Source organism: Neodiprion fabricii, chromosome 1, assembly GCF_021155785.1.
Source record: "Neodiprion fabricii isolate iyNeoFabr1 chromosome 1, iyNeoFabr1.1, whole genome shotgun sequence".
Lineage (NCBI taxonomy): Eukaryota > Metazoa > Arthropoda > Insecta > Hymenoptera > Diprionidae > Neodiprion > Neodiprion fabricii.
Genome location: NC_060239.1, coordinates 6,397,237 through 6,411,397, shown reverse-complemented (window position 1 = coordinate 6,411,397; position 14,161 = coordinate 6,397,237). Strand labels below are relative to the sequence as shown.

General features: G+C 39.5%; 1 protein-coding gene across 4 annotated transcripts in view; it reads left to right on the top strand.

The window, feature by feature from the left end:
* The window catches only part of LOC124174388, a 28,371-nt gene extending 14,993 nt beyond the window's left edge, over positions 1 to 13,378 (top strand). For 2 of the 4 annotated variants that reach the window (XM_046553493.1, XM_046553494.1), the window contains 13 exons: positions 7,620 to 7,751; positions 7,829 to 8,152; positions 8,379 to 8,567; positions 8,638 to 8,775; positions 9,331 to 9,441; positions 10,314 to 10,411; positions 10,505 to 10,589; positions 10,669 to 10,800; positions 10,858 to 11,040; positions 11,122 to 11,262; positions 11,332 to 11,655; positions 11,732 to 11,914; positions 11,979 to 13,378. In XM_046553493.1, coding sequence (XP_046409449.1) covers positions 7,620 to 7,751; positions 7,829 to 8,152; positions 8,379 to 8,567; positions 8,638 to 8,775; positions 9,331 to 9,441; positions 10,314 to 10,411; positions 10,505 to 10,589; positions 10,669 to 10,800; positions 10,858 to 11,040; positions 11,122 to 11,262; positions 11,332 to 11,655; positions 11,732 to 11,914; positions 11,979 to 12,166 — 2,228 coding nt within the window. In that variant the 3' untranslated portion in view covers positions 12,167 to 13,378. Of the gene's footprint in view, positions 1 to 7,619; positions 7,752 to 7,828; positions 8,153 to 8,378; positions 8,568 to 8,637; positions 8,818 to 9,330; positions 9,442 to 10,313; positions 10,412 to 10,504; positions 10,590 to 10,668; positions 10,801 to 10,857; positions 11,041 to 11,121; positions 11,263 to 11,331; positions 11,656 to 11,731; positions 11,915 to 11,978 lie in introns of all 4 variants that reach the window. The other 2 variants (XM_046553496.1, XM_046553495.1) reach the window with 2 other exon arrangements.
* Positions 13,379 to 14,161: the final 783 nt, after the last annotated feature.

Sequence of the window (14,161 nt, the reverse complement as noted above, 5' to 3'; positions counted from 1 at the left end):
ACCTCTAAACCAATACAATAAGAGAATGAAAAAAACAACAACTTGTGATATGTAGAATTATAATATTCAGTGATAATATATTATACATGGTTGAATAATAATCGAATGATACATTCAATAATTAATTAATGATAGTAAAAGTTTGCTGGATATATATCTATATATCTAATGAGGAACATAGAGTTGTTTTTTTTTTAAATAGTTTTTTTATTTTTTTATTTTATTTATTTATTTTTTTTTTCTTTACGTTGATTACCCATTGCTCGCGGTTGAGCTGGGCTGGAGAGGGCGTACCGCATGAAGATTTCGCCTAACCACGCAATCCTTGATGCGATCCCATTCGAGAAAAGTGATGAGAATTGAAAGTAAAAAAAAAAAAAAAAAAAAAAAAACGACAAGTATTAAAAAACGGCAGAACCATCCTCACCGTGGCTATTCCTCGCGCATATAAAATGTCCTCTCTCTACTCTGCGATGCATGGCAGGTGAAAATCGGCTGATAGCGTAGTTTTTGAACATACCTATAGGATATAGGTACATGTGTATATATATATATATATATATATATGTATATATATATATTGCTATTAGCGAAGCTGCAGCGTGGCGTATTTGCACCATCTTTAGTCATCTTATATGTATACGCATTATAAATATTCCCGTAAACGCGACTTTAACATACTATGCCGATCAACGCATGTGCTTTGCATCCGTAGAATGAAATGCTCGGTGATAAGAAAATTAAGAAAAAATAAGCAGAAAGGACAAACGTAAAAAAAAAAAAAACAAAAAAAAAAAAAGTAAATAAAATAAATAACATCAGAAACAAATCACCCTGCAAGTCATATTGTTGTCATTCCTTGTATATAAATGTATATAGAGTATGAAAATACCCCGTATGCCACAGCCTACGTACAGACATACCTGCTGCATATAATGAGAAAAAAAAAGGTGTGATTGTTGAGTATATAATAATAACGCGTGTGAGTTTGACAGCCGTCGTCTGCGGCGAGTTCGTAGTCGAGAGAATCGGACTAGCCTCCGTGTCTATATACCTCTATTTGTCATTTGCGATTTGTTCTTTTTCTGTTTTTTTTTTTTTTTTTTTTTACATACTTTTGTTCTTGTCTCCTCTTCTTCATCTACCTTTCTTTTTTCACAATTTTCCAACTACGGTAAAAAGGAAATTGCTAGTTTTATCCAAAGAAGAGAACCAAACGGAGCATGAGAAAGAAAACCGACACCCGCGACACGCAACTGTCGAAGTAATAGCACAAATGTTTGAGAGAAAAACAGAAAAAAAAACATAACAACAAATACCAAAATTGCAACATTTTTATTCTGTCGTTATTACCTTTCGTATTTTACAATTTTTTTTTTTTTTCTTTCATTGTTTCCGGAAGATATTTAATAATAAATTGTGATATTTCATCGTCTTCCGCACCTGCTACTAACTGCTGACTTTTATTATTATTATTATTATGATTATTATAATATTTATGATTATTGTCGTTGTTATCACAGACACACACACACACACACACGATAATAATGCGAAGTACAGACGACGTATAGAAACCGGAGGCTGGTCCTTACAGACTGGTCGTTACAGTATTGTTTTCGTTTTTCTTTCTTGCGATAATTTTGAATTTCATTCCTTAATTTTTTTTCACACATTTTTACGTCACACATCTCTTCCGTCTTAATTTTTTTCTTCGTTTTCTTTTTCCGTTTCCACATTTGACTCACTGCACGTTTTGCTTTATATTGCCATGCTCGCATTGAGAGTGATGATGATGATAATGATAATGATGATGATGATGATGATGGTGATGATGATGATGATGATGATGATGATGATGATGATGATGATGATTGAAAAAATCAAAAAAAACTATCCCGACAGGCTAGCCAATTCTCTTGTCTGACTCGCATATATTTGGTGACTGCAGGCGATGGCTGTTTCTACATCGGGATGGGCGGTAAAAGTGCGAAACCCACGATTCCTTCCTATGCGCCTTACCAGTGCTGTCCAGCCGAAGTGGCACGTGGCACCAAAGTCGCAAAGGCCAGTCCGGTAACGAGCAAGCACGGTATGAAATCAAGAACGGTGACTTCGGCAAAGCTGGTTGCGCCGCCGTTAAAGCCGATAAACAAGCTCTCGGCAAAGGACAGCAAAAAGTCGGCGGCGAGCCTCGCCTCTGCCGCGCCTTCTTCTCCGACGGCGAACGCGGCTAAGGAGAGCAAATCAGGAAAGGGGAAAAAGGGATTCTTCGGAAGTGGTAAATATCTAAATTGGTTGTGGTAGATACCGAACCGTAAACACACAAAAGTCGCAAATGCAACCCGGCCGAACATTTTTTCATTCAAGTAACGTTCAAACCCGAGGCCCGTTTCACTTTCATCTCAAACTCTATATATATATATATATATACATCCACGCTAACCCTCTTTTCTTTCATCCGTTTTTAATTTTTCAAGCCAACACCCGTACATCTCTGTGAAAAACCAAGCCCACCCACGTTCGATAAATAAATTCATCGCGGATTAAGTCACTGCCCGTGTTGCATTAAATTTCTCGTACATTTCTAATTGTCTCGAAATATCGATATTCGTTGATAAAATTATTAGAGGGTGCGGTACCTTTTTCAGGGGCAGGGACTTAACCGTAACCGTTCTATGTGATATCACATATGAAATAGATAAATATTCCCGTACAGAGTAATATATGTTAACACACGCACAAAGCGAAAAAAAAAAAAAAATTAAAGTAAAACACACAGGGCTTGCACGTATAACTCGCGCGTAGAGAAATATGAAAACCTTGAAAAGAAAAAGAAAAATAGATCAAAGATTAAAATTAAAAAAAAAAAAAAAAAAAAAAAAAAAAAAACAAGCAAACAAACAAAAATCAAATATATATACATAGAGAAATTTGAGTATCGTGCGCGAGTTTCGAGTGAAAGCCCACCACACCAAGTGGTAGGCATGACACTTTCGTGTTCCACCACAGATGCAGGCGCCACGCGGCTGCGTGGTCTTTGAAGATACATCGCGGGGTACACGCAGAAGTGGTTACTGAGCAGTGGATCGGAGCAGTGCTGGTCGCCTAAATTAGTCGGGACTCGTTCATTACTCGCCGGAGATGAGAAATGGTTAGGAAAAAAACAGTAAAGAGGAAGAATAAAAAAGAAAAGAAAAGAAAATAATAATAATAATAATAATAATAATGATAATAATAGTAATAAATGAATAATAATAAAAAAAAGTCAGAGGCGTTGCGAGACATGTGTATAGAGGAGGAGGAGGAGGAGGATGATGGCGATGATGATGTTTATGATGATGACGACGATGATGATGATGATGAGGATGATGATGATGACGATGACGACGATGACGACGATGATGTAGAAAAAGAGTAGACGTTTTTATCCATGTTCAAACAGACCTTCCTTTATTATATTACACGCATGTATGTATAACTACGTACTTACGTCACGTGAAATTGAAGAAAAACTATACGAATATCATAATTATGCATTGTCACGTGGAGTTTTTAGGCTGCCAGCACTACCGCGAGTCCTTCGGCCATCCCTAAAATCATAAAGTTCTATACGCGATACGCGATATTGTTATCTCGGAATGGAGCATGCTTATACGTAACGCTAAAAAACAAAAATAAAAAAACCCAGTATCAGCAGTATCCAGAATTTGAGCCATCTAATAAAGATAAAGATAAAAAGAGAAATATAATCCATACGCTTATCCGATAAATAAAAAAAAAAAAAAATAACATTAACAAAATAGAAAATGAGGTGAAAAGAAAGATGTAATTATTCGAATGTGAAAAGTATATAATCAATCGTATACTATGAGAGTCGTGGGCCTGGATGTTGCAGTTGTAGCTGGGATTCCGTACCTCATCAAGGTCTAGGGCAAGAAAAACGGGAGATAAATCGAGCGAGGGAGGCAAGAGAAGGAGAGTGAAAGAGAAAGAGAGAGAGAGAGAGAGAGAGAGAGGGGGGGAGAGAATGAGGAGATATGAATACGGATGCAGAGATAGAGAAGCAGGGAAAAGGGAGTCGAGTTGCAAAAATGGCAAGAGAGCGTGAGAGAGAGAGAGAGAGAGTGAGAGAGAGAATGCGTGAGAGAGCCAGATAGAGCCGAAACATTGAGAACGCAGTTTGATCGCGCGAGATGAGTATTTGGCCTTGACCTTGACCTTGAACTATGAGACTCGGAGAGGAGACGAATACCGACGACAACCTTCGAAGGAATTCGATAAGAGAGTGTAGACGGAAAGGAGGATAGAGGAAAATCAAACCCGTCGTTAGGTTGCGAATCGGACGGTCGTTAAAATGCCAAGAGTTCTTTAACGCGACGGGAAGCTTCGATTGACGATCAACAATTATCGGCTAATTTATCGTCAGCATGAGTGACACCAACGTCGATAGTCGGGATATTCAAAGGAGCAACAGAAAACATCAAAACAACATTAAACCCCGCAATATTGTACGTACGAAAGGAGAGGTGGGAATATCGGCAATTGATGAAGAGACATTATTATTGATAAGGAAATCAATTTGCCATTACTGATACGTGTCGAGAACGTCATCATCGTCGATAAGATCGGTACAATTATCGAATTCTCAAGTCTGTACATATATGTATATGTACCTATAAAAAAATCTGCGAGTACGTACTTATCGTCAATTGTATAAAATATTATATGTATGAATTAACCTTGATTAATTTTATTCAACGCGTCACAATAGTCGTCAAATGATATTTTCGCGGGCAGACAAGAGTCGAGAATATTATTTGATAATTTTTTTTTTTTTTCTCTCAGTTTTTTTCGACTCTTGATCAATTTATCGTTCCTTTCGATGTTACAAACTTTGTTCTTTTGCACTGTTGTTTTTCTAATTTTTTTTTTTTTTTTATTTTTGCCCAACTTTTTCTTATACCCGTAGTCAGACAAATGTTGATATTTTGTTACGCAAAGATCATGCGGTGTTCCTATATATTTAATATACAAACATGTATATACTTCAATTTATTCACCTATTATACCGAGTTATAAATATTATTTTTAACTATTGTAATATCAACCTCCATTTACTATAAAGGTCATCCTTCATCTATTCGCTATTAATTATTCTTAGTGCATTGAAAAATTTTTATTTACTTCATCGCGTAACGTGCTCTATTATGAATGAGTCGATGGTACTTGGATTTATTTTTCAGAATAAACAAGTGATTAGTTCAGTCCGTAGATCGATCATTCAGTCTTATCAAGTGCACCGAACGCGTCGAATCGTTGAATCATTCATAAATCGGCGCACAGGAGTATGTAGAATATGCAGTAATTGCAAAATCGATTGTGCCTTTCATTTTTCTTCAAACAATATTATCCATTTTATTATCATTTCTAACAAACATGTTATTAATAAGCCTGATTACACTTGTATGTACACACATGTATGTATCACACGCTTGGCAGCATGCACCAGTTGTCGCTCAAATTTAAATTCTGTCTTTCTCTTCCTCTTTGTTTTCTATCATCAATATTTTTTTTTTCCCTTTCTCTCCAACCGTTAATAATTATTATTTATTATTTTAAACGCGAACAGATCTGTGTATCATATAATTTATCTACGATAAATTTTCATCGCATGAAAATCGTTCTATTTCTGTTTTCATCACTGTTACGTACAAGGAAGATAAAAAAAAAAAAAACTAAACTGTGGAAAAAAAAACAAAAAAAGTAATCCTGCCAAATCACCGATACTAATATATCCGTCCCTAAATGAATAGAGAAGTAAATTTATATGAACCAAGGAAAGGAGTTAAAAATAAATTACTCAAGATTGTTCACTAAAACCTATTCCGTATGGGGTTTCTATAGTTTCTTTTTCATCCGATTCAAAGGATGCTATATTGAAATAAAGTAATTGATTAGTAAACGACACCGAGCTAGGAATACGTAAAGGTGATTATTTCAAATTAACAGCAATGAAAAATTAAATCAGGGAACTTGTTATCCTAAAATAATGTAATATTATTATTATGAAATCGATGTATACACCCTTGCGCACATCGAGAATGAAAATGATACACACGAACATGCGCGCACACACACACACACACACACACACATACACGCACACGCGCACGCTCTTACGCATACACAGACACTCGAAAATACATAAACGTACATTGTTTTGTGCTTAAATTACTTGAACTATTGTCACCGTCTGTACATACTTAAAAATCGATTATCAACCGTCGAGATGGCTAATCGAACAATAAATTGTAGAGAAAGTGTAACGAAGTGTTTGTCGAAATTCTGCCGTCAAATTTTAAGTTGAAAGTTTTGTGAGAAAAAATTTTCATTGTTACGTATGCACACGATGTACGGTAATCGTATGGTCATATATGTTATATACAATACAATCCCGACATGGTGAATTAAAAAATCTTTTAACAATCGGGAAATTTACTTTGCGGCAAAGTATACATTAAATCTGTGAATGTATATTGTAAAATTTTAATCGGATGGTCGTATAATATATATATATATATATACATACCTATATACCTACAATATACATTATACTATACTAGAGTTACGCAGGTACACGTAAAATAATAATAATAATAATAATCATAATAACAACAACTCGTTAACAAAAAATCAAATACACAAAACAAGAAACAAATAAAGAAACAATCTATAGTCTTATTAATGCATATAAGCGCAACATGTATGACAAACATAATATGAGAATAAATATATTTCCTACTACTAAATCGTTACATCCTTTATCTTTGCTTGGCCCTGCTGACAATGAGAGTTAAACTTTTCATGAGACTTCGAAAATCTTGTTACATGCACAAAGACATACACATAGATATTATCGTACAAAAACGAGGAGAGCCAAGCTCGGATATGAGAGGATTTCTTTTTGAAAATTGAATTTGAATCGAGTTTGAGTGAATTTTAAAACGAAGATGAAACGAAGTTGAGTAGATCACGAAGCGCTTGGCTCTTCTTCCATCACACTATAACACACGATGAATAATAAACGAATAAGGACTTGGAAGCATATCGGTGGCTGCACATTGTCTCTGGGTTCCTCTTCGCCGGTTTGGTATGCCTCTATCTAAAATAGGGTACACATCTTGTATCGTGAACTTGACTTCTCTCAACTTTGGGGCGCTGCGTCGAGGGCAAAACGGGAATTATACAGGGTAAGTCGCCAGAGACTAAAGTCGATAAATAAATATCATATACGTATGTATATATAAATTTACAAATACCTGTATTGCAAGCAAAGTCTGTTCAAAAGCCATTCCAGAACGATTACCCAGAAAAGCGAATCGTTCCGTCTGTAGGGGAAAAAAAACCCGAGTATATACACAAATATCTATATATACATATATTCGACAAGAGTAACGAATTGTATACCGTTACAAAAGCGAGCCAATTGTTGCTTTGTATAATGATTTTCAGAGTATTCGTTGTCCGCGTTTAATAGTCTTTGAGTTGCAAGGAATTAACGCCGGGGATACCGGCGGCCAAGGAGAATGGCAGTAAACCGCAGTATTGTATCCCAGGTAACCTTCTCGACGAAGCCGAAGTGTTGGAATGGATGGTGAAGCAGAAGAACGACGCCAGCATCGAAGAGATCGACAGGGAGACTCTGGTCAGGTACATAGAGACGAAGGAATTCCTGGCCGTCATATTCTGTGAGTGTGTACGAAAGGTCGAAATCAATTCCGACTCGAAAGCTTGCTAACCAGAGGAAATAACCTTCGACTTTCAGACAAGGAAGAGGACCCGGAGAGTCCCCGAGTGCTTCGCCACCTCGAGCTGATCGACGACGAGGCAGCGGAGTACGGCATCAAGATTGTGCAGATGAAGGATCGTCTGATGGCCAAGAAGTACGGTTTCCGTAACCCGCCGGGCATCACATACTTCCGTAAAGGGAAGTACATCAACTACGACGGAGACATCGACGACGAGGAGGAGATCCTCGACTGGCTCACCAACCCCGAGAACATGGAACTCACCGATCACATCGAACGCGTGAATCGTAAAATGTTTCACAAGATTCGCCAGACGTCCGACTACGTGGCCGTGTTCTTTTGTAAGTTCGGGGATGAATCGACGAGTCAAAGCAAGGCTATTATCTCGGTAACATTTCTGTGTCGCACAGTAGAGACGTTGTTTCACTCACACCGTTTCTGGATGTATCACTTGAACCGATTTTATTTTTTTTTTTATTTTTTTTTTGACTCTTAAGTTGTATCCAAAGCGTCTACATTGATGGGACAAATAAGGGCGGTTAACGAAGAGAATTAACCCATGTTTAGACAGCAACGACTGCAAGCAGTGTAGTCGAGTGTTGGCGGAGATCGAGCACATCGACGACGAGGCTGACGGGGCAGGGATAAATTTCGTGAAAATCGACGACAGGCAACTGTCAAAAGAGTTCGGGGTCTTCGCCTTGCCCGCAATTCTCTTCTTCAAAATGGGATCGAAGGAACCTGTGATCTACGCAGGTAGGATCACCCTTCCAGATAATCCTATAATCCTCTGTCCGAACCCGACTGACCTTTCACCTTGTCGCAGGCGATCTCTACGACGAGGATCAAATTCTCCAGTGGCTTTTGACCCAGAAGGATCCTTTCGGCGAAGTGATCGAGGCTCTCGAAGGCGAGGACCTCCTCCACCTTATCAGGGAATCGGATGCTCTGGCTGTGTACTTTTGTAAGTCTGACAGTCCCACGGCCGCTGCCAACTGCCAAGCAGGAATGTATCTTTAGTCTCTCTCTCTCTGGCTGTACCAGTACCATGCTTATTATTGTTATCTCACACGTATACGATAATGCGACGCTTGGCGTTCGTGAATTCTTTGCACTTCGCTCATCGCGACTTTTTCCGGTCATACCTTATACGTTGTCGTACGCTAGATTCGCTCTGTCAATTTTCCATTTCTGCGGCAGCCAGTACGGAGAGCTATGTCTGTGTTCCTGACGAGGGTTTAACGATCGTTTGACACTGTCGGCGTGGTTCACGCATAAATTCGAGCAGATTTATGTAATCGATAGCGCGTGAAGCGCAAAGAGTTACGGAACATTGTTCGTTGGTTCGCAACGCGTGTAATCGAGCCTCTGGTTACGATATCGTAACCGTTATGTTTACCATTATTATTATTATTATTATTATTATTAATCTATTCATTTCGGCGACGCTTTGTGAATGCAATAATGTCTAACTCTACCTCCTACCAAAGCTGTACACGATTATAAACGAATGCCGCAGGGAACAGAACTCTCTGCGACTTGTGCCAGTCGAAAGCGTATCGCAAGCAGATGCGTCACAAACAGGAGATGCAGAAGAATACCGAAGCCGAGGTTGCTGAAGATAACGATGGTACAAGAACTGATCCCTGTATACCCTGATACAGTCTGAATTTACTCGTATATATAGTAATTTGTAGTACGCAGTTTTCGTTCGCAAGTCCGCACAATTAGCTTGGACCCGCCACTGTCGATGATCAAGACCACGTTTAATATTTCTCATTTGTGCCCCGTTCGATTTTCCATTTTTACACACCTTGCGTGCAGGATATTACCGGAGGATTATCCGAACTCGTTCGTTGTAGTCAAACAACATACAAGAGTTTCATATTGCACAATACGTTGTTCAATTTTTAGCGGAGATAAACGCTCTGCGGCAGATGTATTATAGGATCAACCGAATTTATCCCCCCCCCCCTTGCCACGTCGTCCATGTTCCTGAATATTAATTTACAAAGAAAAAAAAAGAAAAAAAAACAAGAACCAATAAAATTCCAGCATGCTATCATCCCCATGCGAAGCTACGTATTATTAGAGTTACCGAATAAGCATGCGATAGTTTAGATCCCCTAGTTTTGATCACTCACAGTCGTTCCGTTGATCCGTAGCGTTTTCGTAGATTTACCTTAATTCAATGTCTGTGTGTGAGCGTGTGGTATTTCATGAGAATTATCTCTTCAACATGCAACATCGACACCACCAACAGTCCATCGTTCATCATCGGCACGTTCATACAAAATCATCCAAGCACATGATTGCACACACGACAAAACAGCAAGAACAAACTAATTGCACATAGATGATCATCGCAACTCTGATCACGTTCGTTATACATAATCACTAATCATTATACCGTACCATCGTACACTTTACGCATCTTCTTCACGAAAAGCAACAGCTGAGACGGTACTTTTTTCTGTTTTAACTCTCAAGTATTTTCCACAGATAGCGACGACTGCGAACAGTGCGCCGGTATTCTGGAGGAGCTTGAAAACATCGACGACGATTGCGACAGATATGGTATTACATTTGTCAAGACCCAGGTTCGTCAAGTCGCGTCTACTTTCTCTCTTTTCTCGTCACCTTATCTTTACCCAGAGCTTTCATTCTCTTTAACGCCCCATTGTCATTCCTAGGATTACAAGATAGCCGAGGACTACGGAGTCACAGACTTCCCGGTGCTGGTTTACTTCGAAAAGCAGACTCCGAACGTGTTCGAAGGTCAGATGATCCACCTTGAACCACCCGTCCATCCACTTGCAGAACTAATCGTAATAAGATTCTAAATTTTTCATCGTAGGTGAGCTCTCCGAAGAGGAGGAAGTCCTGCAGTGGTTGATCACTCAGAAAACCGAGGACAGGATAGAACTGATAACGCGAGTGATGCTGGAGGCTTCCGTTGAGGATACGCAGTACTTGGCGGTCTACTTTTGTGAGTAACGGTCGGACATTGGCTCGATGCCGATATGACCGTGATTTTTCATTTCAGACAAACAGAACTGTCACATTTGTGACGAGATACTGGATGGTTTGGAAAGGATCGACGACGAGTGCGACGTCTTTGGCATCCACATGGTCAAGATCCAGGACCCACAGCTGGCGAAACGATATTCCATCAAGACTTTTCCGGCGTTAGTTTACTTCAGGAACGGCAATCCGTTGTTGTTCGAAGGTAGGAGTTGGCGGTTTCACTTCTGCAGCATTTTGCCAGAAGGTGGAAATCGCGCGAGTGACTCTTTGCCGGTTATTCCAGGTGACTTGCAGAACGAGGACTCGGTTCTGGAGTGGCTGATCGACGACGACAATCGGGAACTCGCCGACGAAATCGAATCCGTCAACGACCGGATGCTCGAACGCCTTTTGGACGAGTCACCGTTCCTGGCAGTATTTTTCTGTACGTTTTAACCCGGGTTGTTTAGTATCGTTGACGATGTCCGGGTGTGTAACACGTCGATTTTTCCAGACGACGAGGACTGTCCGGAGTGCGACGAGATCATGGAAGCCCTCGAAAAGATCGACGGAGAGGCCGATCTCTTCGGAATAGACTTTGTGAAGATAGCGAGTGCCGAGGCGGCCGAAAAGTACAACGTCCTTAACGTTCCGTCTCTCGTGTACTTCCGGAAGAAGACCCCGCTGATATACGACGGTGATCTGAATCAAGAGGACAAGGTACTCCAGTGGCTTACGTCCCAGGATGTGTTTGAGATAAAGAACGAGATCGAAGAGGTGAACAGAAAGATGCTGGACAAACTCCTCGACGAGAATGAATTCCTCACCGTGTTTTTCTGTAAGTTACAAGCACGGCCATACCGCTCGACTCGTTCTATCGCTAATCGTTCGATCGTTATCGCGTATCTCCCTAGACGAGAACAATCACAAGGAGAGCGAAATGGTCAACGAAAAATTGGAGAAAATCGACGGAGAGACGGACAACCTGGACATAACGTTCGTCAAGATGTCGGACCCGCGTTACGCCCGGAAATGGGGAGTCACCAAGCTGCCGGCTATAGTCTACTTCCGGAAAAGATTCCCCAGCATCTATCGAGGTGAGATATAAGAGTGGAAGGAGTTTGCGGTGTCGAAAATTGGAGAGGTTACTTTTCCCCGCAGGTGATCTCCACAACGAGGAAGACGTCCTCGACTGGCTCAGGAAGAACAGGTTCCGTCAGCCGGAGCTCAACATCTACATGTACGCCCTGATCGCGATTACCATTCTCTTCGCAATGTACACCGGCTTCCTGTTGTCCTGTTTTCGTTCGGAGCCTCCAGCGCCGGCACCTCATCCGAAACAGGCGTGAGAGGGGCGAAAATCGTGGGCACATTTTCGTCGTGCCTGCGGGTGACACGGACTTGATGAACGTGACGCGAAGGGTGATCGGGTGTATTGATGACGGTTGTAATTTCGGCTGTCATTATCTCGTGATTAATACATCCGCGACACCGTATTATTCCAATATTAAAATAGAAAAATCACTGCCTTAGGCAGCACTATGCGTACCGCGTGGGTGGAGGTGAGGCCAAAATCTATAAAGCGTAGTGAATGATAACGTAGCCGAGATTCTTCACGCACTCTTCAGAGCTCCAGGGCCAAATCGAAATGCTCAAGTTTGACAAATGTTTCGGAGAAATTGTCATTTTTTCCCGGAATTTCTAACTCGGTGAGAATCTTTCGCAAATTCGCCTTTCAATATTTTTCATACGCATCTATCCGTGCGTTTCAATCATGGTAAAAAATTGCCAACACAGCGTTGAACATCTTGTGCTTTTTAGGAATGAAAAGTATTGTCTAGTATTCGGCATTTTTCAAAAAGGTCCTGGCAACTTATTTTGATACGCGATATTTCGAGAATAAGGTCCTGCGACTCATCGGGTTATTCCAGCTTGTATCGCGAATATTCGCACATGATATTTGAGCTCGTGACGACACTGCAACTCGAAATGAAGGAAGCGAAGAAAATTACATGCAGACACACGCGCGAGAAAAGGAATTAATATTAATAATAATTATACGTATAAAACAAATCGACGTGTAGAGAAAGAAAATTGAAACAGTAAACAATAAACGGTATAAATTATTTTAAAACGAAAGTTAAACTCGATGCTCAATGCTGCATTATAATATACATATATTATTAATAATAATAATAATAATAATAATAATAACATGAATAATACAACTTTCACGGCTGCGTAAATTTATTTATTTATTCATTCGTTTAAATCAATTTGTCGTGTTACTATTTTTTTATTTTAAGTCACGATCGACGAACCTATCATTCGTACATCGTTGAAGAACAAAACGAATAACGTTCAAACTAAAGAAAAAATACGCGAAATATATATAGTTAGCTTACTAATAGTTTTAATCGTATGTTCCCGAACATGTACATATACACACATATAAACCTACCGTTAAACGAGCAACCCTTTTCATTTCGTTGACATATGTTTGAAAAAATTATTAATGTTATTATTAACAAATAAAGGAATGAACCCTTGGACCAATCCTATACAACCAGTGTTAACGCAACATTTTTTTTCGCTACGTAATTGATTTTTTTCATATAATAACAATATTTATAACAACAACAATAATGATAATAATAATAGTAGTAGCAGTAGTAGATATATATATATATATATATATAAGAGTACAGTGCGTGGTCTAGAAAGAAAAATAAAACTCCAATTCCGAATTCAATCAAAATCAGAAGCCGATGTCATTTTTATAAGTATGATATTATTATGGATTTAAAAGATATTTTAAAATCGAAAAAATAGATTGCGATTCGTTCGGAATCAGTAGATACATCGAGTCTTGGAAAACGGTCGACCAATCGTGCAGAGATGCAAGTCCTCCTCCTCCTCCCCCCCCCTTCCCCCTTCTCCTCTTCCTCCTCCTCTTCTTCTTGTTTTTCTTCTTCTTCTTCGTACCCTCGGTCATCCACCTTCGGTGGTTCAACCACAAAGCTAACAAGGATCTCCGTACAGTATAGGTGAGTTTTGCATACCGAATACCTGTCCCATGCAATTACTTGCGTATGCATTTCTGCACCAACCCTGCGATCATATTTAAAGCCGAGACAATAGGGTTTCATATTATTCCGGCATTGTAGCTAGTCATTTTTTAGCGTTCTTTTTTTCCTCTAGTCAATTACCGCCTACAATGCTTGAAATTAATTCACGTCGATCGTTTCGGCTGAGTCAGAAATTGGAATCGTAGAATCGCGTAACAGCAGCCGGTTCGATTTCAATTTGATTTTAAGGTAAAACTTACATCAGTCATCAGATTT